General features: G+C 40.1%; 1 protein-coding gene across 5 annotated transcripts in view; it reads right to left on the bottom strand.

Moving 5' to 3' along the window:
• Positions 1 to 7,148: 7,148 nt before the first annotated feature.
• LOC146080744 (terminal nucleotidyltransferase 4A-like) overlaps positions 7,149 to 25,279 on the bottom strand; it is a 226,005-nt gene continuing 207,874 nt past the window's right edge. For all 5 annotated transcript variants that reach the window (XM_083188358.1, XM_083188357.1, XM_083188361.1 and 2 more), the window contains one exon: positions 7,149 to 8,622. In XM_083188358.1, coding sequence (XP_083044484.1) covers positions 8,428 to 8,622 — 195 coding nt within the window. In that variant the 3' untranslated portion in view covers positions 7,149 to 8,427. The remainder of the gene's footprint in view (positions 8,623 to 25,279) is intronic.

Below are 25,279 nucleotides of genomic sequence, written 5' to 3'. Positions count from 1 at the left end.
CGCAGCACACTCAGGTTTAATCCGCAGGGTGTATGTGAGGCAGCTGGGTTGCTGCTGATGTTGTGTTGATGCCCCTGGTTCAGCAACAAGGCACTTTATATGGGGAACAGCAGGAGCTTTCCTAAAGTGCGTCCTGCTTCTTGCCCAGCTAGGTCACGCCCTATACTACTTTTTATTATTGAATATTAGTGCTTCGGTTTATCAAATTCAGACTCTTTATATATGAATTATGTTCCTATATGTGTAATATTTGTCTCCTAGTATTCTATGCTATTATTTATAATAGACAAGTAAATTGATGTTTCAATGAGCTTATTGCATTAAGCTGTGTACACACAGGGGAAATCTATTGCTCAGTGTCTCCTTTTCATCAGTGACCAGAGATGGTAGCTGATGAAAGGGAACCTCTGCCAGGGGAGCTGCAGAGGGAATCAGGAGCTTGTCAGGCGATTTATCGCCAGTGCAAACTCCAATCGCTGGTAATATGGCCATTCAACGACCATAGCCCGTGTGTTCGGACCTTAACACTTGGATAGGGTATTTATACCAGGGACCTGATCATGATGAGTCAACTTGATAAAGCTACCTTGATGGTAGTGAAACGCATCAGTGTTTTGTTTGGGACCACTGTTAGTCACCTGCTACCTACCTACTTACTTACTATTCTGGACTCAGTTGCTCTTCCTAATTGGAGAACTTGATCTGGATGCAAGCCATACCCCAGAGAGGACTTTTCCACACCATAATGTTATCCACCGGATAACAAAAAACCTCCAACACCACCCGTTGGACTTCAATCCGGTGTTCCGGTTATTTATTACAATATCCCTCTATGGTCCCAATTCATTTTAATTAATTCCATTAACAGTTATGTGTTTACTTTTTATTATTTGTATATATATATATATATATATATATATATATATATATATATATATATATGGAGAGTATGGGGAGAATCTAGGCGCCTAGATTCTCCCCATACTCTCCATCCAACCTTCTCCGGTTCACCAAGCCGGCACTTAGAGAATCGGCCAGCCACCCTAAAGATTTTGTATTTATATCTTAAAAATCTTATAGGTTTCACCAAACACATTTGCACTTGGGGTAATCTAATGCGCCAGTGTCCTAGAGCTTTTTTCTGATATATATATATATATGTATTACATTTTTGTTTTTTTAAATAGTCAGGAGCACTGCTATTTTTTTCTTTATGCATATTTTGGGATATGGCTGTTGTGGAACTTCACAGCCCAGCATGCCCTACCACAGTTTTAACAATCAATTATATAAAATCTGTGGCAGGGTATGCTGGGACATGTAGGTCCACAACAGCTAGAGAGCCATGAGTTTGACACCACTGGACTAATCCCTTTAGCGGCAGCTCAGCCCTGACGCGCGTTCAGAACAGCCAACATTGTGTTTTCTTGTGCTCACCCACCCATTTTTTCTTACGAAAATCCACCACAATCTCTTTGGTCTTGCTAGCATTAAGGAAGAGATTATTTACTCCGCACCAATCCACCAGATGCTGGATCTCATTCCTATATGCTAGTTCATTATTATTATCAATTAGCCCAATCAATGTCATATCGTCTGCAAATTTAATGATGGTATTAGAATTGTAGACCACCATGCAATCAGATGTGAAAATAGAATAGCGAAACGGGCTCAATACACAGCCTTGCGGCACTCCAGTGTTCAGACTAATCGATTCAGAGCTCACTGTACCTATCCTAACTACTTGAGGCCTATCACTTAGGAAATCCCCTATCCAGTTACATAATGGACCGTTAATCCCCAGATCCACCAGTTTTGAAACTAGTCTAGATGGTATTACCGTATTAAACGCCGAACTGAAGTCGACAAACAACAGTCGGGCGTAGGTATTGTTGTTCTCCAGATGTGAAAGTACAGTATGAATTAACAGAGAAACTGCGTCATCAATACTTCTATTGCTGCGATATGCAAACTGGAGTGGATCTAAAGACGGGGGGAGACCAGCCTTTAGATGAACTAACACCAACCGCTCAAAGCACTTCATGATTATCGGTGTAAGAGCCACTGGACGGTAATCATTCGAACTCATCGGCCTGGGATTTTTTGGCAACGGGATGATAGCAGTACTTTTAAAGCAAGCAGGAACAGCTGATGCGGACAAAGACATAAAAATGTCTGTAAAGACCCCCGTCAGCTGCTCAGCACAAGCTCTCAGCACTTGTCCCGGTATGCCATCAGGTCCCGCCGACTTGTTCGCATTGATTTGACCGAGACCAGCGAGAACCTCTGCAGATGTTAATACAAGAGATTGACCAGTGGGAGGCATTCTAGTTACCCTTTCACTATTGTCTCTATCGAACAGTGTTACTGCAGGATTAGATGTCATGATTAGACAGACATTCTCATTGTAGACCATGTAAGACCTCCCTATTGTATAACCATCTCAAACGTCAGCTAAATATAGAAAACGTAACCGCTGGCATGGCAAAATGGTCTATTTCTTCCTGGTGTCACCTAACCTACCCTCTTCTCCGCTTTTACTCCGTTGAACAAAATTTTAGTTTCAGCCTCCTATTTGGAGATACAATAAAACTTATTTTACTTATTGTAAAACATCAAGCTTATTATTCACCAAAACTTAGGATGGTTATAGGTGTAGCGTCTTACTCCCACTGTTTCAAACGCACAACACCAGATGCCGACTTACTACTTTGCATGGTAGAGCTGCCCAGAAGTAAATGCCTTCTGGCTCACAACGGTCAATTATGTACAGAGCCAATATGGCATTTCATTCACTCCCACTCCCAAATGGGTCTTTTGGGGCATTTATCCTGCCCCCAACACCTTTCATCTGTACTCAGGGCAGAGAATATTTTTAACAAAATTGGCCGCCGCACGTAAAACCATCCTCTCAGTGAATCTCCTCCACCAATCTTCCTATAACATTATTTTTGCAGAGGGTCTCATACCTCTTTCACATGGACTGGCTAGAAATGTCAATTAATACAGAGTCAAATCTGTACCCCTCCCTATTAAAAACTCTCAGGATAGCTGTACAATTAACATCCTGGTATAACCTAGTGACTTCAGTTGAATACGCCTCCATTTTTTATTTCATATTTTCCCTTGTATGTTCTCCTTGTTATTATTTTATATAAGAATGTAATGTACATATACGCTTATAAACAATTACACAATTCTCAATTTGTACTTTTGTTTATTACTATATTTCTGATATATATAGCCAATGTACTAATTTCTCAAAATTGTTGGTTTCTTTTTCTGTATACTTTGATGCAGTCACTATAGAAAAATAAAAGAATTTGCTCCCTTAAAGAGGTTGACAGTTAACAGGAAAATTCGGTACTTATGTATTATCTGGGCTCCCATGTTAAATGCACCCCATTTTTTCATACCCCTACTATCCGACTACGCATGGAGTTGATTTTATATAGTGTGGCGAGCGCAGCGAGCCACCGTGCCCGAAGCGTGGTGAGCGCAGCGAGCCCCGCGAGGGGACGCGGTCTCACAAGAAAAACAGGAGCACAGATATTACATAAGTACCAAAAATTCAAATAACCTAATCTTGGACACAAACTAAGTATGTTCTACTGCACTTTCATGAATGCCCTACCTCTACTATTCCTAAACAGTGAATGACTTGCGGGGATGGTCCAGTGTGTCAAAAGAAGCACAAGTCATTAGAGTAGAATTTAGTTCAGAGAGTGGGAGAAAGGAAAGACAGTTGTTGATCTGCTCCAGGACTAAAGCTGTGTACACACGGTGTGATTTGGTCACTGAGCGATTTTGGCAAAAAATCAGTCAACAATATTTTGCTCAGTGTACTGGCAATACCGCTCAGCAATATATTGCTCAGTGTACCATTTTCATCAGCAACCAGCAATTTTGGCTGAAAATAGCAAGCTATTCTGTCTCTACCTCATTTTGACTAGAAGTCACTGGTGCACAGTGCATTTTGCACCAGCGATTTTTAGCCATAATTGGAGGAACATGCTCCTACGACCAGCGACCATGAAGGGCTGGCAGCGGGAGCATGCTCCCAGCAATTTATCTCCCACAGCACATGAAATCAATGGCAAACTGGTCGCTCAGCGACCAGATTGCCAGCGATTGGTGCTGAAATCACCCCGTTTGTACACAACTTTAGAGGCAAAAGAGAGGAAAAGGATCAGAAGCTGAAGCGTATGTATTCCATTAAAAAAATAAAATCACCAAAAATGTAGCAGCTTCAAAAAGTGCAGTACAGTGAATTTAGGCCTCAGCAAAGACAGACTGGTATTTTTCCAACTCTTTCTACTATCTAACACACACTTAGAAGTCTAATTCTGCCCCATAACAGTAAGATATTTTCTACTGTTTATAGAAAATAGAAAGACTATTTGACCATGAAAAGTTATTGGGCACCTTTTAACATTGCAAATAAGAACTGCACTGAATGTGGGAACAAAATAAGACCTGCTCATATGCCATGTATTTTATCTTGCCGATGGTAATAAAAAAAAGAGAGACACAATTAGGGTTAATTCATTAAAACCTAAGTGCTTTTTTTTTTTTTTTTTAAAGTAAACTATGTATTTTCTTGAAAGACATTTGCGGTTATTCAATCTGTGTCAGATTTTGTAGGAAAAGAAAAATTAGGCAATTGACTCCCTTTTTAGGGCACATACGATTTGCCCTATTCAATTTCCATGCCAATTTTTCGCCTGGAGAAAACTGTACTCGAAAACTGGCAAAAGGGCAATCAGCAAATGATTGCAGTTAGGCAAATCATTGCAGTTTCGTCTAAAAAAAAAAAAAAAAAAAAAAAAAAAAAGATAGCAATGATTGAATACTCCTAACTAAGCAAAAAATACAGTATTCGATGACCAAATATGTAATCTACAACCTTAACAGTGGCATAGTTTAACAGAATTCAGTTTATTTTAACACCAGACCTTCCCCCATGCTCTTTGGTCTTAATTTTCTCATGAAGCAAACCTATTCTAAAAGTGCACTGTTATACATCACTACCCAAGAAAACCATTTTAATTTATGCACTTCCATGTATAATAGTAGCCTACAGTATGCTTCAGCAATTAGATATATAATTTTTTTTTATATATATATATATAAGTGTGCACATTCATATACCAGTTCCAAATATTGAGGTGTGCCATACAAGTTACTAGAAATTTACTTCCCAATACCAAAACAGAATTTTTTTTTTGCAGTCTGATCGGTTTTGCCAGAAACGGTTTTCAATGCTTCAGACTGTAAAAAAAAAAATCTGTTTTGGTCAGAAACATTGTGCATAGTCATGTTCTCAGCCATTTTTTAACAATACACAGCTTTTTTTTTCCCCTAACCTTGAACTTTCCAACACTCGACAGTCGGAACTTTGAAGACCGTTTCTGGCAAAACTGATCAAACGGAAAGGACAGCATTGAATAGGTGATGGCTTCTATTTTTGCCTGTGGAAATAGTGTCCAAGATGGAATATCCCCTTCGTATTTAAATCCTGAACTGCCAGTGATCCTTGCGGGCAGAGTTTGAGAAGCACTGATCTAAGGGCAGCTATTTAACCCCTTTGAGTGCTATGTGAATAGCAAAATAGATATGAAAATTGCCAAGCAAACATTTTCATGCATCCTAATGACCAGTGTGTATGTTTATAAGAAATATAACAATTCAAAGAAAATGGTGTGCAAAAATGTATATTAAATGTAAGAGCTTGGCAATTTTAGCAGAGAATATGCACATCTGAGATATTGGTAGGTTTACTCTCCCACAATTATTGGTATACAAGGCTCATTTTCCTTGACCCTAGAGCGGTTCATGGTAATTTAGTAAATCGATACAATGAAACTGCCATTTATATCAAACATATCCTCTGTGTTTTAAGTCAGTTGCCACCATCCTTCAGATCTTTCAGACTTATTTACATGTATTTTTTGGTACACTTATTTGCTGCATTTCCCCCCCCCATCATAATGACCTGTAATATAATACAGTAAAAAATATTGGTACTTGTGGAGTATCACGGTTCCCACGACCTTTATCGTATGCTGATCGTATGATAAAAAATTGCATCGCATGCGATGGCACCCGATTTTGCACTGAAATGCATTGAAATGTGTAGTAAACATGTGAAATGCCCCCAAATGCCATTTTTCATAGTGTACCACCCCCACTATCAACGTCAACCCGAAGCGTGGCGAGCGCAGCGAGCCCGCGAGGGGCGGCGGTACGCGTCCTACGACCTTTTCATACCCCCACTATCCACGTCGGCGTGAAGTTGAGAATAGAAAGTGTGGCGAGCGCAGCGAGCCCGAAGCGTGGCGACCGCAGCGAGCCCCGCGAGGGGACGCGGATACCTTCACAGCTATACGCGTCCCTCGCGGGCTTCACAGGTATCCGCGTGCGCTCGCCACGCTTCGGGCTCGGTGGCTCGCCACACTTTCTACTCTCAACTCCACGCCGACATGGATAGTGGGGGTATGAAAAGGTCGTAGGACGCGTACCGCTGCGCTCGCCACGCTTGGGTTGGCGTTGATATTGGGGGTGGTACACAGTGAAAAATGACAGTTGGGGGCCAATTAACATGTTTCATACTAATTTTAATGCATTTGGATGCATTTAAGATCAAAAACGTATGCCATCGCATCGGATGCGATCGCATACGATTTTTGACCAAAAATCAGTAAAAATCGCATACCATCGTATGCCACTACATATGGCATATGATGCCATACGATGGGAGCCGTGATACTCCACAAGTACCAAAATATTTATTACACAACATTTTTAAATTTGAATTTCTATAGCAAATGTGAGCTAAGCTGGAATTTTTAGCTGATATTTTGCATCTCTTAGCAGTCGGCACTCATTTTGCACATCTCAGAGATGCAAAACCAATGTGTTTAAAGCCTATCCCAGTGTGATTTTGACAGAATGCATTTGTTTGTGTCACATAACAGTAGTGTAGTCTCTCAATCAAAAGCAGCCTTACAATTAATCATAACATTTATCCACTTAGCTTGTTTGAACCCAGTACATTCGTCAGCAGTGTGAAAGCAAATTTTTTTCATATGCGCATAAAAAAGTATACAACTATACAAAAAAAAAAAACAAGGCTGAAAAAGCTTTACAGGTTTGTTTTATTAAAAAAAGAAATAGAAAATACATAAAAAATTGTTTTATTTCTGTCTCCATTTCTTCAGAAATTTCACGGTTTGATTTAATTGAGCAGATCAAAATAAGGTTTGGCTACGTAAACAGTCTTGCTCTTGGAACATTAAAATAGCAAAAGTTGGTCTTTAGTATGGAACAGCAATAATGTGCACAATTTAAAGGACTAAGTATCCAAATTAACAGCATTTTATACTGATAGACCATACATAAGTGTATGTATATTTGTCTCATTCATTTGCAGGTAATTTTAATATTAGTTTGTACAGTGTACTTCCATGGAATCAACTTCATTTATGTGCAACATTAATTTTAGTACAGTATCTGCGGCAGTATTTATGCCTTGACAGGCAACCAGTCCATGAATAGTTAGCACAACAATTTCAGGTAGCAAACCCCCCCCCCCCCACTTTTTCAAGTTTTATTTTTAGCGTAACCACTCAGAAGTGGCGGTTGTGTTATAGGTAGGACAAGAAAAAAAAATTACTAAATGAGGATACAATTTACATAAAATGCATACAGATGGCTCGGGAGACTAGTTCTAAACAGAACATATGCATAAAGATTCCATATAGAAACCAATACAAAATAAAATTTACACTGAAAGATATCATTCCTTCTACCTTGATATCCATTAGTATTGAATAGTGTACATTATTAAACTTTAAAATGCTTAACTATTGGGTTAAAAATTATAGAATAAAAATGCAGTTTACAATAACAGAAAATAACTGATGTGGTTCTATTTAATTACCATAATGTAAAAATGAATAAGGTTAACACAAACACTTCTCTGCTTTGACAGCAATATGTACACAACAAGCATACCCCACTGTTCAATATAAAAAGTAAGCAGATAAAATGAAATCAAAATTATTGCAAGCAAAAAGTTCTTATTTACACTGCTTAAAGTAAAGTTTCTTGGCATAAACTCCAATTAGTAAAGTTTTTTTTTTTTGTAAAAAAAGGTCAAATGCTAATTTAAAAAAAAAAAAAAAAAAAAAACGCCTGTTAAAATGAGAAAGTATTTACAAAAAAATAATAATTGATGGACTCAATGCTGTAATGCTAAGAGTACACCAAATAATTTTGAAAAACAACTTACAAAAATAGCAATGCAATACTATACCAATACATCTTTGGAAAATAGAGTCAAAATGCAGCAAATTGCGTAAAGAAGAAAAAAAAATTGAAATTTTACTTTGCACAAGAACGCTAGTTGCAGGAAAATGTAATTTCTCATCTGCTGATGCTCATGGGTAAACTGTCTCTTGTTTGTTTTTTCCTCTTCCAACTGTTTCGATTATACTGATAAGTTCCTCTGTTTCCAACAGGTTGTTTTAGATCGCCAAGGCTATCCATTTCTTGCCCTTTGTTTGGACTGCAACTATACAGGTTTTTAACCATGTATTTGTTTCCACTGTGATGATTTTGCTAAAAAACAAACAAAAAAACAACAACAATTATGTGTAATCTTAAATAGAATGAAGGTAAATGGGTTTGCTATCAGCGCACCGAATCGTGGCGGCTAGCAGCTGCACTGAAGGATGACTACTCCTCTGAGTTGCACAATAGTATTAGGTTTTTAGTGCTGCGCTCAGCCCAAATGTTGTGTTGTGTGCAATCTGGTAATAAGGATATTTTAATTAATTGCAAAAACACACTTTACTTGTGAATATGAAAAACATAAAGATACATGGAAAAATTAAAAAAGCATAATCATAGTCATAACATAAGTCTGCAAGAGTTTTGCAGCAAAGTGGAAAACTACTGTTAACCTGCGTGGCTACCAGTGATTGTAATCCAAATGTTTTTAAAGTTTCCAATGTGCACACAAATTCCCAATGAGTCAGATTCGTAGTCTGTTCTGGTCCTATTGGATCTGTTATTTATCCAATTGTCACGTCAGAGAAAAGAAAAGGTTAAACTTTTTCAATGTCTTAATGAGGATGATGGGTTTGCGAGTGATATAATATGCAGTCTCAGAATTAATGCATGAGCGCGGCGTCCCGCTGACTCAGATGTACTTTTGATGTCTTCAGGTACCCCTTTAATGGTATATACGTTGGTGGTAAGTGGTTTTTGGAAGAGGGGTGGATGGTGCATGTAAGGTTTGCCAGATGACGCTGTTCACCCGCCAACTGACTGCTGTACGTGTATGGGGACACAACGCTCAGCCCCTCCTCCCTGTAACACGCAATCACCAACCAGAGCTGTCAGCCGTGCCGCCTGGGTCACCTTCGGTGACTCGCGCGTTGCGTTCCGACCTCCCTGCCTGGGAACCCTCCTGCCTGGCTTCTCACTCACTACCTCCTACTTACCCGTCCTCTCAGTTGTTCCGTCTGGCTGTCCTGGCTCGCACTCAGTCTTCCTCCGTCCTGCTGTCAGCTTCCCAGTTCACGCTCCTGTTCAGCTGCAGCTCGTTGCACCGCAAGTGTTGCGGGATGGAATTAAAGTTCCTTTCTCTGGCGCGGAATTGTTCTTAGGTGTATGCTCCAACGCGTTTTGGCTATTATAGCCTTCTTCTAGGGAGATGTGTATGTCCATGGTCGGGGTTTTTATTTTCCCTCCATTTCTTATTCTTGCCTGTCATTTGGTTCATTTTAGTTTATTTACTCTCACCCTCCTGATTGTTTAATCATGATTGACATATGGATAAACCAATTTAATATGTTGCAATGTGTTACGGTTAGGTTGATTGGTGGACCCGTCTGAATAATTGCATAGCAGACCGTCCTTCCAATACTACAGCAGACATCTGTTGGGAAATTGCTCTCATCGGGTCTTATGTTAATATGACAATTGTGTGCTAAACAGTTAATCTAGTGACTATCTAATAGGATGTTTGGAATGATTTCAAGCTAGTTTGTGTTGATGTTATCCCGACTTTTCACTTCTTCCCCACTATCGCTTTTACCTCATTGTCTAGATTTAAGCCTCTGGGTTTTAAGGTTTTAGTACATACATCCATTTTAGCTCTAATTTGTTTATTTTAAGTGTAAAGTCGCCCCCTCTCCAGTTTTTTTTAACTTCTTGGATGCCTATAAATCTCAGTGTGCTTGGGTCCCCATTGTGGTAATCACAAAAATGTTTTGATAGATTGTGTTCCTCGTGTTTCTTCTTTGTTATGTATATGTTCAGCTATCTTGATTTTGAGTGTCCTTGTTGTTCTCCCTACGTATTGTTTATGACACCCGCATTCCATTAAGTAAATTACCCCTTTGCTGTTGCATGTGATCCGATTTTTTATTTTAAATGTCTCCTGAGTGATTGCTGATCTAAATTCAGTAACTGGTTTAGTTGATTTTGTTTGTTGATTCATGCATCCTGAACATGTCCCGCAGTGAAAAAAGCCCTTATTTGGTTGGCTGTTACCTATTGTTGTCTGTATTTGTGTTCTGGGGGGGGGGGGGGGGGGGGAAATGTGGTTATTAACAAGTTTATTTCTGATGTCTGGGGCTTTCCTGAATACCACTTTGGGTTGTTTTGGTAAAATGTCAGACAATATTTCGTCCTCTAATAATAATGGCCAGTGTTTTCTAAGGCTTGATGAATGGTGTCTCTTGGTATGTGTCTGGGTTTTTGACTTTGCAAGAAGTAGAGAACATAGACAGGAAGGACCTTCTTGACTACAGAGCTACCTTCAAGCCTTTTTCCTTATATTCTTTTTATTTAAACTGGTCTGTCATCTCTCTACTCTGTTCCATAAAGTCTCCGTGTTTTGATCAGTTACGTTTTAGTCTTATAAATTGGCTCTTTGGTATTGACTAACCAGCTAGGGTGGTGCCAGCTGCTTGACCGTATAAAGCTGTTTACATCAACTGTCTTCCTAAATGTTTTGGTTTGTATTTGTCCGTTCTCTATAAAGATGTTTACGTCTAAGAATTCTACATTCTTTTTACTGTATTGAGTGGTGAAAACTAGATTATTGTGATTGTTGTTCATGGATGTCAGAAAGTTTTTGTAGTGATGCTTAGTCTCCCCTCCATATGAACAAGATATCATCTATAAATCTGTTCCAGAGCACGAGGTTCTCCCCCGGGCCGCCCTCTCCCCATATGTACTGGTCCTCCCACCAGCTCATAAAGAGGTTTGCGTACCCGGGGGTGAATCTCGTTCCCATCGCTGTGCCAGTTGTCTGCAGGTAGAAATCGTTCTCAAACATACATAGTTGTGCTTTAGAATGAAGTTAATACTATGTAAAATGAATTCAAGCTGATCTTGCGGGATTGTCTTATCTTGTGTTAAATGGTATGCAATGCTGTTTACACCCTGTTCGTGATTAATTACACTGATGTTGCTAGCCATAAATTTTCTTCCCATGGAGTGTCTTGTAATATTTTTAGAATGTGTGTTGTGTCTCGGATATATGATCTCTGTTTCTGTACGTATAGCTGTAAGAAAGTATCTAGATATTGTGATAAGTTTGAAGTTAATGAATTGATTCCAGATATTATTGGTCTACCAGGGGGTGATGTTAAGTTTTTATGCACTTTAGGTAAATCGTAAAATACAGGTATTACTGGATTTTGTGTCTGGATAAATTTGAGTTCCTGTGGGTTGATGATTCCCTTATCACTCCCTGTTTTTAAGTGTTTGTCAAGTTCTTGTTTGAATTTAAGTGTTGGGTCGCCCTTTAATTTAGTATATGTGGTAGTGTCTTCTAGTATCCTGTGTGCTTCTTTCAAATAATCCTCTTTATTCAGGATTACTTAACCCCCCCCCCCCCCCCCTTGTCTGCTGATTTTATAATTATTGCTTTGTTGTCTTGTAGATCTCTCAGTGCTTGTTCCTCTTTCCTGGTGATATTTCTCTATGCTGGATTGTATTTTATGTTTTCAATGTCACGTTCTACCATTTTGACAAATGCATCTATTTGTGGGCCCTTCATGTAGCTTGGGTAAAAGTTGGATGATGGTTTTAGTTCTTTGTGTTTATAGGTATCCTGTGTTTCCTCGTTTTTTACTGCTACAGGGATTCTATTTGAAAAGCATTTTTTCAGTGTCAATTTCCTGGTGAAATTCTGCAGATCTAGAGAAGTCTGGAATTTGTCCAATTTATATGTAGGGGCACATTTTAACCCTTTGTCTAGGATTCTCAGTTGATGTTGTGTGAGGGTGCAATTGCTCAAATTGAAGATCCCTTTTCCTATTTCTGTATCACTGTCTTTTTTGGTTTTATTGGTGTTCTCTCCCCCCCCCCTGCACCCCCTTCTGGTTTTGCTGGTTTTCTTCCCCGTTTGGGTGTTTTTCTCTGTTTTTTCCCATAGGGGGACGTTTGCCTAAAAAAGGGCCTGTATTGGGGGAAGCACATGGTTCAATTTGTTGGTTCTCTGTTTGTACTTTGTCTAAGGTACTTGTGTCTAGTTCGTCTACAGTGTCGTGTATGGTGTTGATTTCGGTTAATAAACTTTTTTCCCACCCCTTTCCAAGTGAGAGTCTAGCTACAGTAGGTGATCGTAATTGCTGTACTGTTCTCCTGTGTTTTCTTCTATGTCGTGAACTGAGAAGGATTGTTCAGATATAGTTATTTCTGCACTGTCTTGTGTGGTGTCGTTCCCTTGTCTAGATTGGATGATTGCTTGGTGTGTATTTTTGTCATATATTGTTGGCATGTGAGGTTCAGTTTCTTATAAATGGGTGTTCTTAGTTTACTTAATGGAATGCGGGTGTCAAACAATACGTAGGGAGAACAACAAAGACACTCAAAATCAGGATAGCTGAACATATACGTAACAAAGAAGAAACACAATCTATCAAAACATTTTTGTGATTACCACAATGGGGACCCAAGCACACTGAGATTTATAGGCATCCAAGAAGTTAAACAAAACTGGAGAGGGGGCGACTTTACACTTAAAATAAACAAATTAGAGCTAAAATGGATGTATGTACTAGAAACCTTAAAACCCAGAGGCTTAAATCTAGACAATGAGGTAAAAGCGATAGTGGGGAAGAAGTGAAAAGTCGGGATAACATCAACACAAACTAGCTTGAAATCATTCCAAACATCCTATTAGATAGTCACTAGATTAACTGTTTAGCACACAATTGTCATATTAACATAAGACCCGATGAGAGCAATTTCCCAACAGATGTCTGCTGTAGTATTGGAAGGACGGTCTGCTATGCAATTATTCAGACGGGTCCACCAATCAACCTAACCGTAACACATTGCAACATATTAAATTGGTTTATCCATATGTCAATCATGATTAAACAATCAGGAGGGTGAGAGTAAATAACCAATAAGGACAAACAAAGATGAACCAATGACAGGCAAGCATAAGAAATGGAGGGACAATAAAAACCCCGACCATGGACATACACATATCTCCCTAGAACAGTGGTAGCCAACCCTAGCCTACGAGAGCTACCAACAGTTCACATTTTCCAGACAACCTAGCTGCTGCACAGCTGCACTCATTAATCACTGACACATTTTAAAAGATACACAGATGGAGCTAATTAGCTCACTTGTGATTCTGTGAGGAGACCTGCAAAACATGCACTGTTGGTAGCTCTCGAGGACTAGGGTTGGCTACCCCAGCCCTAGAAGAAGGCTATAATAGCCGAAATGCGGTGGAGCATACATCTGAGACACCTAAGAACACCTGAGACACCTAAGAACAATTCCACGCCAGAGAAAGGAACTTAATTCCATCCCGCGACACTTGCGGTGCAACGAGCTGCAGTTGAACAGGAGCGTGAACTTGGAAGCTGACAGCAGGATGGAGGAAAACTGAGTGCGAGCCAGGACAGCCAGACGGAACAACTGAGAGGACGGGTAAGTAGGAGGTAGTGAGTGAGAAGCCAGGCAGGAGGGTTCCCAGGGAGGTCGGAACGCGACGCACGAGGTGACCCAGGCGGCACGGCTGACATCCCTGTAACACACAATCACCAACAAGAGCCGAGGTGCTGAGCGTTGTGTCCCCACACACGAACAGCAGGCAGTCGGTGGGTGTACCAGCGTCATCTGGCAAACCTTACATGCACCATCCACCCCTCTTCCGAAAACCACTTACCACCAACGTATATACCATTAAAGGGGTAACTGAAGACATCAAAAGTACATCTGAGTCAGCGGGACGCCGCGCTCATGCATTAATTCTGAGACTGCATATTATATCACTCGCAAACCCATCATCCTCATTAAGACATTGAAAAAGTTTAACCTTTTCTTTTCTCTGACGTGACAAATTGGATAAATAACAGATCCAATAGGAGCATACACGCTGCCCAACCAGAACAGACTACGAATCTGACTCATTGGGAATTTGTGTGCACATTGGAAACTTTAAAAACATTTGGATTACAATCACTGGTAGCCACGCAGGTTAACAGTAGTTTTCCACTTTGCTGCAAAACTCTTGCAGACTCATGTTATGACTAGGATTATGCTTTTTTAATTTTTCCATGTATCTTTAGGTTTTTCATATTCACAAGTAAAGTGTGTTTTTGCAATTAATTAATATATCATTATTACCAGATTGCACACAACATTTGGGCAGAGCGCAGCACTAAAAAAACTAATACTATTAAATAGAATGAAAGCTGCCTTTAAAACAAGCCATAAACACCTATGCCAACCAAAAGATGTGCACACAGTCCAAATTGGCCATGAGCCAGAATTGCACAATCTTCACTTGTGATTTGGAGTATGTGCTATTTGGCCTATGGCCAAATACACTTTGCGCAGACTGTGCATGCAAGACAATTTTGACTATATTGGACTATGCAATACTAACTTAGCGGGGCCACACATTGGTGTCGCATGCACGTTTAATACTGCAAGTTTTGCTAATTTACTAAAACAATCTTGAGTATCTGTCATAAAATGTTTACGAAGTGCACCAATTTTGACTTAAGTAAAGGTGTGATTTTGGCTTACAAAGTACCAAATCTACTGCAGCACAATGTTTAGCACTCATGCCCGACCAGAGTATCATCCTGGTGAAAAAGCTGATTTGACAAAGCTTTATAAACTTTAAAAATGACACATGAATCTCCAATAAAATTCCCTTCTTGGACCTTAAAAAAAAAAAAGGGGGAGGTGTACAGTGGTGTGAAAGGGGGTCTCCATAAACCAAGATCTGGTAAACTCCCAGTTCAAGGCATAAGTTTGCTCAGGCATGCTAAAATCCAAGGCTGCACTCACACATACAAATTCTAGCTATCTCAAAACAGCTGCTCCTACAAACTTTTACTTTATTTGCATTTTCTTATATATCACAGCATATTTTGTTGAGCTTCACAATTGAAAATTTTCTCTGGGGATGCACTTTATAGCCCCGATAAGCTGTCTAGTGTGCAAAGGGGGAGTGTTACCACACTTACACTGGGTTATCTACCTGCAACAAAAGTTGAGTGAAAACACCCAGTCAATAGAATGGCTGCTATCTTCCAAACATAAGCAAGTCCTGACTAGTTTGTCAGAGCACCAGCAAAAACCCAGGATTCTTGCAAGGTCTGCAACCAATATAAATCTGGTATTCCCAAACTCTGTCCTCAAGGCACACTCATAGTGCATACACATGGTGAGATTCCTTTGCTATTCGACTATATAGTCAAAATCAAATCAGTATCGCATAGACATCGAATGGAGATCGAACATGGTTGTAAGCTTTTGTTCCCGACTCGATGCCAATGCTAGCTACGGTTCATTGCTGCATTGTCTATTTGTTTTTTGTTTCAGCTGGCTATATAGTGCAAATTGAAAGCAGATAGTATGAATTGAATGCAAATAACACATTAGCAAAAATTGCATAGCATTTGAATCTTATGGTGTGTACACACTATGAGATTCCTTTGCTATTCGGCTAAACCGATTGCTATGCAATGCTATAAATACAGTACAATTATCTGGCTACTTTTGGGTGAACCTGCCAGATTCTATGTCTAGTAGTAGTTTTGGTTAGAAAGGGGTGTCCTATAAAGTCCAGAGAGTGGTGGTCTACACACCTGTATACCCAAATCTATCACTTTCTGTCCACACACAGGGGTCCTATCAGATGATATGGCAAACTAGATTTGTGCAGCTGCTGTATTACTATACATTTGTATGTCAGGGAAAGTTATTAAACACCTTGGAAAACACTATTTGTGGGTACTGCATAAATTAGATATTTGAATTTGACCAGCCCAAAATAAAGCTCAGCTGTAAATGTTTTTAAGCTCTAAATAAGCAGTTCTCAAACTGTGTGTTCTGACCTTCTCAGCATGGGTTCACAACTCCATGTTGCTGACATTTCTAATCTCAGTCAGTGATTCAAAGGCCAGTATTCAATGCCTCAGATTCACCGTACTTTAAAGTGAATCTGGCATTTCTCCAGGGTAACGATGAATTTTCTCTCTAAAAATAAAAAAACGATTCACCCTATTCAATGGAGACAATTCGCCGTTTTTTTTCAGTGGGGCTTTTAGTCCATTTCGCCAAGAGTGTATTCAATGCTGAAATGGAGAACTGCTTTCTCCAGTGATTTTCGCCATGATTCTCCGTTTTGCATTTGACATCTTTTAAAAGGTGAACTGGAAAGTGATCTTTTAAATTAAAGTTTATATTTTTTTTTCTTATGTAAAAAAAAAAATTCGGAATTTTCTTTTGTGAAGGGGCATGCTATTTTTATTCATGTTCTTAAAGCACATAAATACATATTTAATTTGTATTTTTTTTTATTTTATTTTTTTACACATTCGCCAGCTGGGGACCGAGAGCCGCTCATTACATCTTCTGCTGCCTGTGTCCCCGGGAGCCCTCTTTCTCCCCCACACATTCTGGGGCAGGCAAAGAGGCTTCCATCTCCCTGCCTGCCACAGTTTGCCGCACGGGTTAAAATTTGCCGTCAGGGGCAGCAAGTCCATGCGCCGTTGAATAGGGTGACAGGGAGGGCTGCCAGTGAATGCTGCAGCCCTCCGGAACCCTGCGAATGTGCAGCGAATCCTAAACAGTGGAAAAATGCATTTAATACTCCCTGCTGTCTGATAGTCGCCGTAATTCTCTGTGGTTTTTCAATGTGATTCACCATGAGAGAAAGCAATTCGCCATCTGATAATTGAATACAAAGGTGATTTTTGCCGTCACCGTGTAGAAATAGCCATCTTTTTAAGGTGAACTGAGATCTTTTAAAATAAAAAGTTTTTTTTTATTATTATTTGGTGTAAAAAAAAAAATCTGTATTTTTTTCTGTGAAGGGGCATGCTATATTTTGTTCATGTGCTTACTGCACATGAATATATATTTAAATTTTAAATTATTATTTTTTTTTTTTTTACACATAACAGCCAGCAGGGGGAGCCGCTCAATAAATATTCAGATATTCACTTCACACTGCTCCCGCTCATTACATATGCACGAGTGGGAGCAGTGCAGAGGCTCCCTACCCCAGTCCCCTGAAAGCTCTCTCCGGGAGCCCTGCTTCTGCCCTCCAGTGTCCTGCGCAGGCAGAGATGCTTTCATCTCCCTGCATGCCGCCATCTCCTGGCTCCCTGCAAAAAAAAAAAAAGAAAAAGGTGTGGTGGTGGTGTGGTATTACGGTTAAGAAGATTCCCCCTTCACCTATATTGTTTAAGTGCAGGATTATATTGTATAATCAGACTAAGGTGCCACATCATTTGAAAGACTTCCTACCAGTTACCCCTGATTAGTTGAAGTCAGAATGAGAGACCCTAATGTTCATTTTCTTGACTTGACATGTGTTCCTTTATTTGAAAAAAAGGGAGGTCTTTCCCAAACAATGTTATTACAGTTTTGGAATAAGTGTTTCTAGACAATTATCGACAACTCCACAACATGCCAAGGTACAAGAGATGAGCGAGGAGGGGGACATACTGTATAAGCGAAACCCAGTGTAATGTTAGTCTATTAAAAAAAAGGGTGACAAAGCTATATTGGCATCCATAATAGTTGGAACTCTGTCAATGACTGGTCAAAAAATACTAGTACAATGCATACACTATAAAAAATACCATTAACATATTTTATAGCAGTGTAATGCATTAAGAGGTCCAAAAATAAGTGAAGCTATTGTAATGGGAAAACCATGTAGTGCTAGCTGGCCAGAATAAAAAAAAAGAAAAAAGTAGCAGAACAGACTGGCTATGATAGAAAGGATATGGTTAAACAATGGTAAGGAAACTGAACGATGGTGGGAACTTTGAAGAAAAAGATGCAGTTCAGTATGCAAGAATGAAACTAGAAGCCAATAATATGCTTGTGTTGTAGACACAGGTGTGTCCTCATACATCTAATCTCAATACGCCAAGCAGCATGAGATGCCTGTTGCAAGTAAACCATTAGGTTTCATTAGGCAGTTTTCTGAGAGTGTCAGAAGGCAGGCAGGCAGCCGTGCCAGGCATTAAGAGTGAAGCCAGAGCCAGCCTTGATCAGCCTGTATTTGTCGCAGAGTCTGAAAAATGAATTCAATGGTGAGTGAATTACATATGTATGTGTGACAGGATAGCCGACTTAAAATTTTGCAATGCAAATTCGCAGATTTACAATGTGGGTTTTCTGTCTGGGTGGTGGCTATCTACTCATTCATCTGCAAATTTGCAGTTTAGTTATTAGGTTGGAATCATGCATAAGTCTGTATTCCAGAAAGCAGTTACTTTATCTATCACGATGACCCAGAAATGGAAATGAGGAACACAAATATGAAATCCTTTCAAATAACATTTGCAGCCAAGGTTTTAAAGAAGTGATGCGGACCCTTCACCCTCCAGCTGTTCTCAAACTACACATCCCAGTATACCCTGCTACAGTTTTGCCATTTGGCCCTGCTAAAATTGTTGCAGGGCACACTGGGAAGTGTGGTTTAACAGCTGGAGAGCCGAATGTTCCCACACCTGTTCTAAAGGATAAACGTACTTATTAAATGGGGCCCTATGTCACTTGTTCAATCTAGCACTCATTGAAGGGGTTATGTATCCTTAAACACATCATGCATGCGCACAACACAGAAGCCTGTAGCAGCGGTAAGCTGTCAGTAGCAAAGCAGAGGACACAGCTGAGGGGACCTTGACAGAAAGGCAAGTAATCCTGAACACTAGATGCATATTCATGAGCATTATAGTGATACTAAATCAAAATTGCCATTGCTATTAAAGTTTGTTGTTAAATGGGGTCCTTAATTAGGAGCTCCATTATTTTTAAACATCTTTCCTTGACTATGGATACGCTTAAAGCGTGGACTGTTAGTTTGACTTAAGGATCGAGGTTGCAAAATATCAGATTTTTACCTGATAATAGGTTTTCCTCTACTCCACCATGGCAGCCATCACCTGTGGGTTTCCTCCCTTCTGGGTAGTACTTGGAAAGGAAAAAAAAAAAAAGACACCTGGCCTCCTATATATAGCTCCTCCTCCTTAGCCTCTGTCTTCATTTCTCCAGCTTTAATATAAATCAAACAATTTAGCATACAAAAAATAATACATTGGGTAGGGAATATATGCTGCCATGGTGGAGTAGAGGAAAACATATTATTAGGTAAAAATCTGATATTTCCTCTACCTCCCCCATGGCAGCCATCACCTGTGGGTGGTACCCCAGCAGTTTTATTCACTGGGAGGGGCCCATACACATAGTTATATATATATATATATATATATATATATATATATATATATATATATATATATATATATATATATATATATATATATATATATATATATAATTTTTTTTTTTTTTTTATATCACTGCTCTGAGCACTTGTCTTCCAATTTTTTCTGTAGAAGATATAACATCGATTCTGTTGTGTCTTGTGAAAGTGTGAATTGACTTCCATCCAGCAGCTTTGCATAACTCGACAGCAGATGCTGTCGAGAACTAAATGCGATGCTGCAGGGCAGGCAACACTAGAGGAGGAAAGTGACAACCAGAGGACACCATCTAATTTATGCTCAAAGCCATTGGGCTACCAACTTACCCTGTATTCATCCACGCCATCAGCAGGAATCAAGGTACTTTGTTCTTCCAATCTGAACACCTGGTCATATAGACCTGACACACCTTGAGGACACCTGTCTGACCCACCTTCAGGAGAGTGCCACCTCTAGCGACACCAGTGACCCAAGAGTATATCAACATCAAGCCCACCATCCTCATGGGACCCCACCAAAGTGAGCCAACAGTCGCACAATTTTGAGGACTTCTCCGCTACCACCAATATCGGGATTGGACATTCCCACATATCAGTGGTAACTATAAGCCCACAGGGCCATCACTTTCTACAATTGCTGTGCCCCCCATTCCATTCACCATTTGCATCCATATGGTTCTAATCAATGCAGTTTCCGGCTCCTATACATTTTAAAACCATCACCACCCTATGAATTTTTTATTGATTTCATTTATTGCATTATGTATGTCATGTTTTTAATTTATTATTAAATATTGTTATATGATCTTTCATCATACAGCGCCACTTCCTTTCTTTCCTTTGCAATCACTACTAGAAGTATCTTGGTAAATGTCCTTGGAGACGTTGCGAGCCCGAAAGGCAGGGCGGTTAACTAATAGCAAATTCCTTGCAGGCAGAATCGTAGGAACTTTTGATGTCCCTGAAAGATGGGTACATGCAAGTACGCATCTTTTAGATCGACTGACGTCATGTATACGTCCTGTCTCAGGTCTGGGAGTATTGCTTTTATAGACTCCATTTTGAAAGTCCTCACCTGAACAAATCGATTGAGTATTCTCAAGTCCAGTTTTTGGTTTCTGGATCACAAAAAAATCTGGAGTATCATCCCAGGGTTTTTTGACCCCATGGTACCCTTATCACCAGCTTCTGCTGTATCATAGTTTCCAGGCTTGAGAACAGCACCTCTCTTTCCTCTTTGTTTACCGGAATCGGCGACTCTGTAAAGACATTTTTTGGAGGTTTGTTGAACTCTATTTTGTATCCATCTTTTATGATCTAAGACCCATTTGTCTGTAGTGGAATCGTGCCAAGCCTGGCTGAATTGTAATAGCCTGGCACCCACTTCTGGACTTCTGGCGTCATTGCATATTTTGACGTGAGAAGAACTTCCCTTCTCGACCTCTTTGGCCACGAAAATTGTTTCTGGATGACCAGTTACTTCTCCTGTAACCCCTTCCAGGTCGATACGCCCTAGCTTCCTTGTAATCCTGGGGTTGGTATCTAAACTGCTTATTACCAAACCCTTTCTTGGTTACTTTGTCTTGAGGCAACCAGACTGATTTACCTCCAGACAACTTAGTGATGATCTCATCTAACTGGGCTCCAAACAGGTAATCACCCTGAAATGGGTGTGTAAGAAGCTTATTTTTGGACTGCGCATCAGCTGCCCAGGGCTTAAGCCACAGTGCCCTCCTGACCACTGCAGCTGTGGCTGAGGCTCTAGCCACCAGCCTTACTGAATCCATTGAGGCTTCACATAAGAATTCAACTGCAAGTTGTATGTTCTGTATCCCTTTTAATAATTCAGATCTTTTAATTCCATCCAACAAATCAGTTTCCATTTGTTGACACCAACCTCTAAGAACTCTTGAAGTTAGTGCCATAGATGCAGCTGGCTTCAACGCTGCCCGTGGTTAAATGCTGCTTTCTTAACCCCAGTTCAATGGGTCTTTTCATGGGATCCTTAAAGATATTCACATCTTCCAGTGGCAAGGTAGTTTTTTTTTTAGATATTCTTGCAATTGCTGCATCCACTTTAGGCAGCTCTTCCCAAGAGGTTACCAGATCTTTCTGAAACGGACACATTTTATTAATTTTGAGGGGTACCGTTACCCTCTTTTCAGGATGCTTCCATTCATCCTTAATTACAGCCTTAAGAGACTGAGATAGAGGAAAATATTTTCCCTTTTTCTTTTTGTCCTTAAATAGCAAATCCTGCAGCTTTAAATCTTCTTGAGTATCTTCAATCTCAAGTGATTTGTAAATCAAGTATAACAGATTTTCGACCATATCAGGGTTAAAACCTGACTCTGATGAATCTTGCACCACATCATCATCCTGCAAAGCCTCAGCTGTTGCTTCATCATTAGACTCAGCTAAAGTATCACTAAGGGCTGCTCTACTCCTTTTTCCAGATAACTTTACTAAGTCATCTTTTGTTACAAATGTATCAGCCAAGGCACTTCTCAACATATCTACCAGGCCAGACATTTGGGCTGGTTGCAATAATTTAGGTTTTTGCAGTCTTCACAAACACTGCCTACATTTTTATCAGGCAGGTCTTTTTCACACATAAGGCATTTAGCAACGTGTAATTTCTTATGCTTTGCTTTAAAGGTCCAACTTCTCCTTGCTGGTGTCAGAACTGCATATATAAAGCACATTGATTATAAGCACTCAGCTGGTAAACATACATACACACACACACACACACACACACACACCAGATACCACACACATCAGATACCACACTGGCTTACCCCGACTTTTTAGTGGCTTGCCGTTTATCCTCCTCCATGATGGAGTATAATACAACACCAATCCAAGCTGCTTGAACACCTAGTACTAAAGCCACATAAACACTTTAGTACTCCTCAATAACATGGTGCTCCTTCAGTTATATTTCCATACAGAAAGCATGTTTCTTTCTTATGCCCTGTATCCTGCTTGGAATGCATGAATTGCCCGGAGCTGTGTTCTCCTGGACTGTCAGCAGCGTTTTAACGTTGGTGGTATAGGGTTTTTATGGGCGGGTGCTGCTGCATCCCTTGCCCAGCGCCGGCTCCACATTGCGGCGTCTTCCGGGTTCAGCTTCCGCATCACCCAGCCGCGTCACGCCCCCTATGATGCCCGCCCGGTTTCACTATGGATTAACCCAGGCCAGGCACTTGCGGCTAGCAAAAAGCTTCCTGCCGGCTGCCTGAGGACGCCGCCGCTTATAGCTGTGCTCACATGGGAACAGCATGCAGCACCAGAGGCTCCGTTTCCATGCCTTTTTAGAAGGCCGGCATCGCACCTTCCTCACCCTACCGGAGCGCACTTGGCATCGGTGGGTAAGCCATTCTTCCCGGGGTAAGCCAAGAATCAATTGTCCTCTTCAGAACTCCTTCCTATGCTACATGCTCCATGCACTACCCGATAGGGAAAGGAAAAAAAGACACAGAGGCTAAGGAGGAGGAGCTATATATAGGAGGCCAGGTGTCTTTTTTTCCTTTCCAAGTACTACCCAGAAGGGAGGAAACCCACAGGTGATGGCTGCCATGGGGGAGGTAGAGGAAACACTGCTCTATGATCTATGCAAATATTTGCAGTTCAATGTATTTTATACCTGCTCATATTCCTGAAAACAGGGTTCATGTACTAAAACATCTAATTAAGCATTAATAGAAGGTGAATTGACAAAACCTTAAGCTTATGGATATCCATGAGGTCAAAGAGTTGTGCATGTGCGAAGATTTGCATTTAGTCAAGAATGCATTCCCTTGATCAAACCAATTTAAAAGTACTTGTGAATAGGAAACAATACACCAAACAAATGAATTAAGAAGAATGCTTGTAACCACACCCACCCCAAATGGCACTTTGCAAATAGACTAACCTCATGAAAACAAGCAAACCTGCTCGAGGAAAGGTAAAGCCAAAACATGAACATTTTGTTCTATTCATAGTAACTGACATAAGTTTAATATTTAGTTTAAAAAAAAAAAAGAAAAAAAGAGAAGGAAACAAATTTTGTACAAATAGAAACCATTTGAAAATAGCAAACTAGTAAAGTCCCATACACATTGAGCGACATGTGCTGAGCAGTGTTTTTCCTATGCCAATAGGCAGAAAGCTGCAATCTTAGCAGGATAGACAGTGCATACTATCCCAGTGCCCACACAACAGCGATATACCATACACACATGGACCAATCTGGACTTACTTTCAAAGCAATCTAGTCAGATCACTGGACCAACTTCACATATAGGCAACCTTGGAATCTGCCCACTGCCCCCATGAAACTAGGGGTCTTTAAGCAGGGGTGGACTGGGAGGTGCGTCTGTAGAGTCTTCGGAGGCAGCTAGAGGATGCTGCCCAACCCTTTCAATGCATGTTGCACTTACACACACCAAGAAACAATCGGAAAGCCACTAGCTTCTCCTGCAAGTGCACACCCAAAAAACAGTTTAATATGTGGGCAGAGGCAAAATACAGGGCTGAGAAGTGGTGAAGAGAGCCTAGGATGGGGCAGAAATGAGTGACAGTGAGGTAACCGGAGAGAATGGAAAGGGGAGGAATGGAGACAAAAAAGAAGATGTAGGAGAATGTAAGAGAAGGACAGATGTTGTAACAAGGAGCAAAATATGGCATTCGGTAAAAATAGTGTCGACAGCCTGGACATAGTGTAGATAATGCAAATAGGGGTGAACATTTTTAAATAGGAGTGGTCACTGAATAAAAAAAGATAACAGTAGAATTTCAGAAATGTAGGATATCGTAGTACCAAGGCAATTCATGCTGGATTTGCAAGCATCCAATGTGTAATTAATCTAAATATGCTATCAGTGACGCAGATTTGTTGTTCATGGATAAAAAAACAAAAACCCCACTGTATTTGATAGTTAATGTTTGTACACTTGGTTGTGCACACTAAGAATCACTGATAACATTTAAGATCCAAGAATTTACAACGGCAAGCAAATAATGGTATTCTAAAAGGGTTTATTTTTTATTAACCACAAATTGGTTGCAAAAGTGATCACAAAGTAAGGATTGTGGGATGATAGAAAGGAGCATACATGTAAAGTAGTCCAGGTTGTGTGGTAGTTTACATATTACATATTATTTGGCAGATAGTCTCTCAGTTTGTCATTTGCTGCAGTTATGAAATTTTAACTATAGAATAAATAACCAATGGTATGGGCAACTTGTCCACTTTGTGTAAATGCTTGATACATTCTCCCCACCCATTTGAATGGTAGTAGCACTTCCATTATACTAATAAACTGGGCCATTGTAGGTCCACACAGATTAAAAAAACAAAAAACACCCTCTAATGGCCCATACACACCTGAGCGGAAAGCTGCTCAGTGTACACATTTGAGCACCTTTCAGCTCAAAAGCCAACCAGTGTGTATGTGGCAGTGATGAGCAGTGAGCACTGATGCAGATGAGCATCCTACAATGGAA

The sequence above is a fragment of the Crinia signifera genome, chromosome 5, assembly GCF_055691185.1.
Source record: "Crinia signifera chromosome 5, ASM5569118v1, whole genome shotgun sequence".
In the NCBI taxonomy this organism is placed as follows: Eukaryota; Metazoa; Chordata; class Amphibia; order Anura; family Myobatrachidae; genus Crinia; species Crinia signifera.
This window is presented reverse-complemented; position numbering and strand designations above follow the sequence as displayed.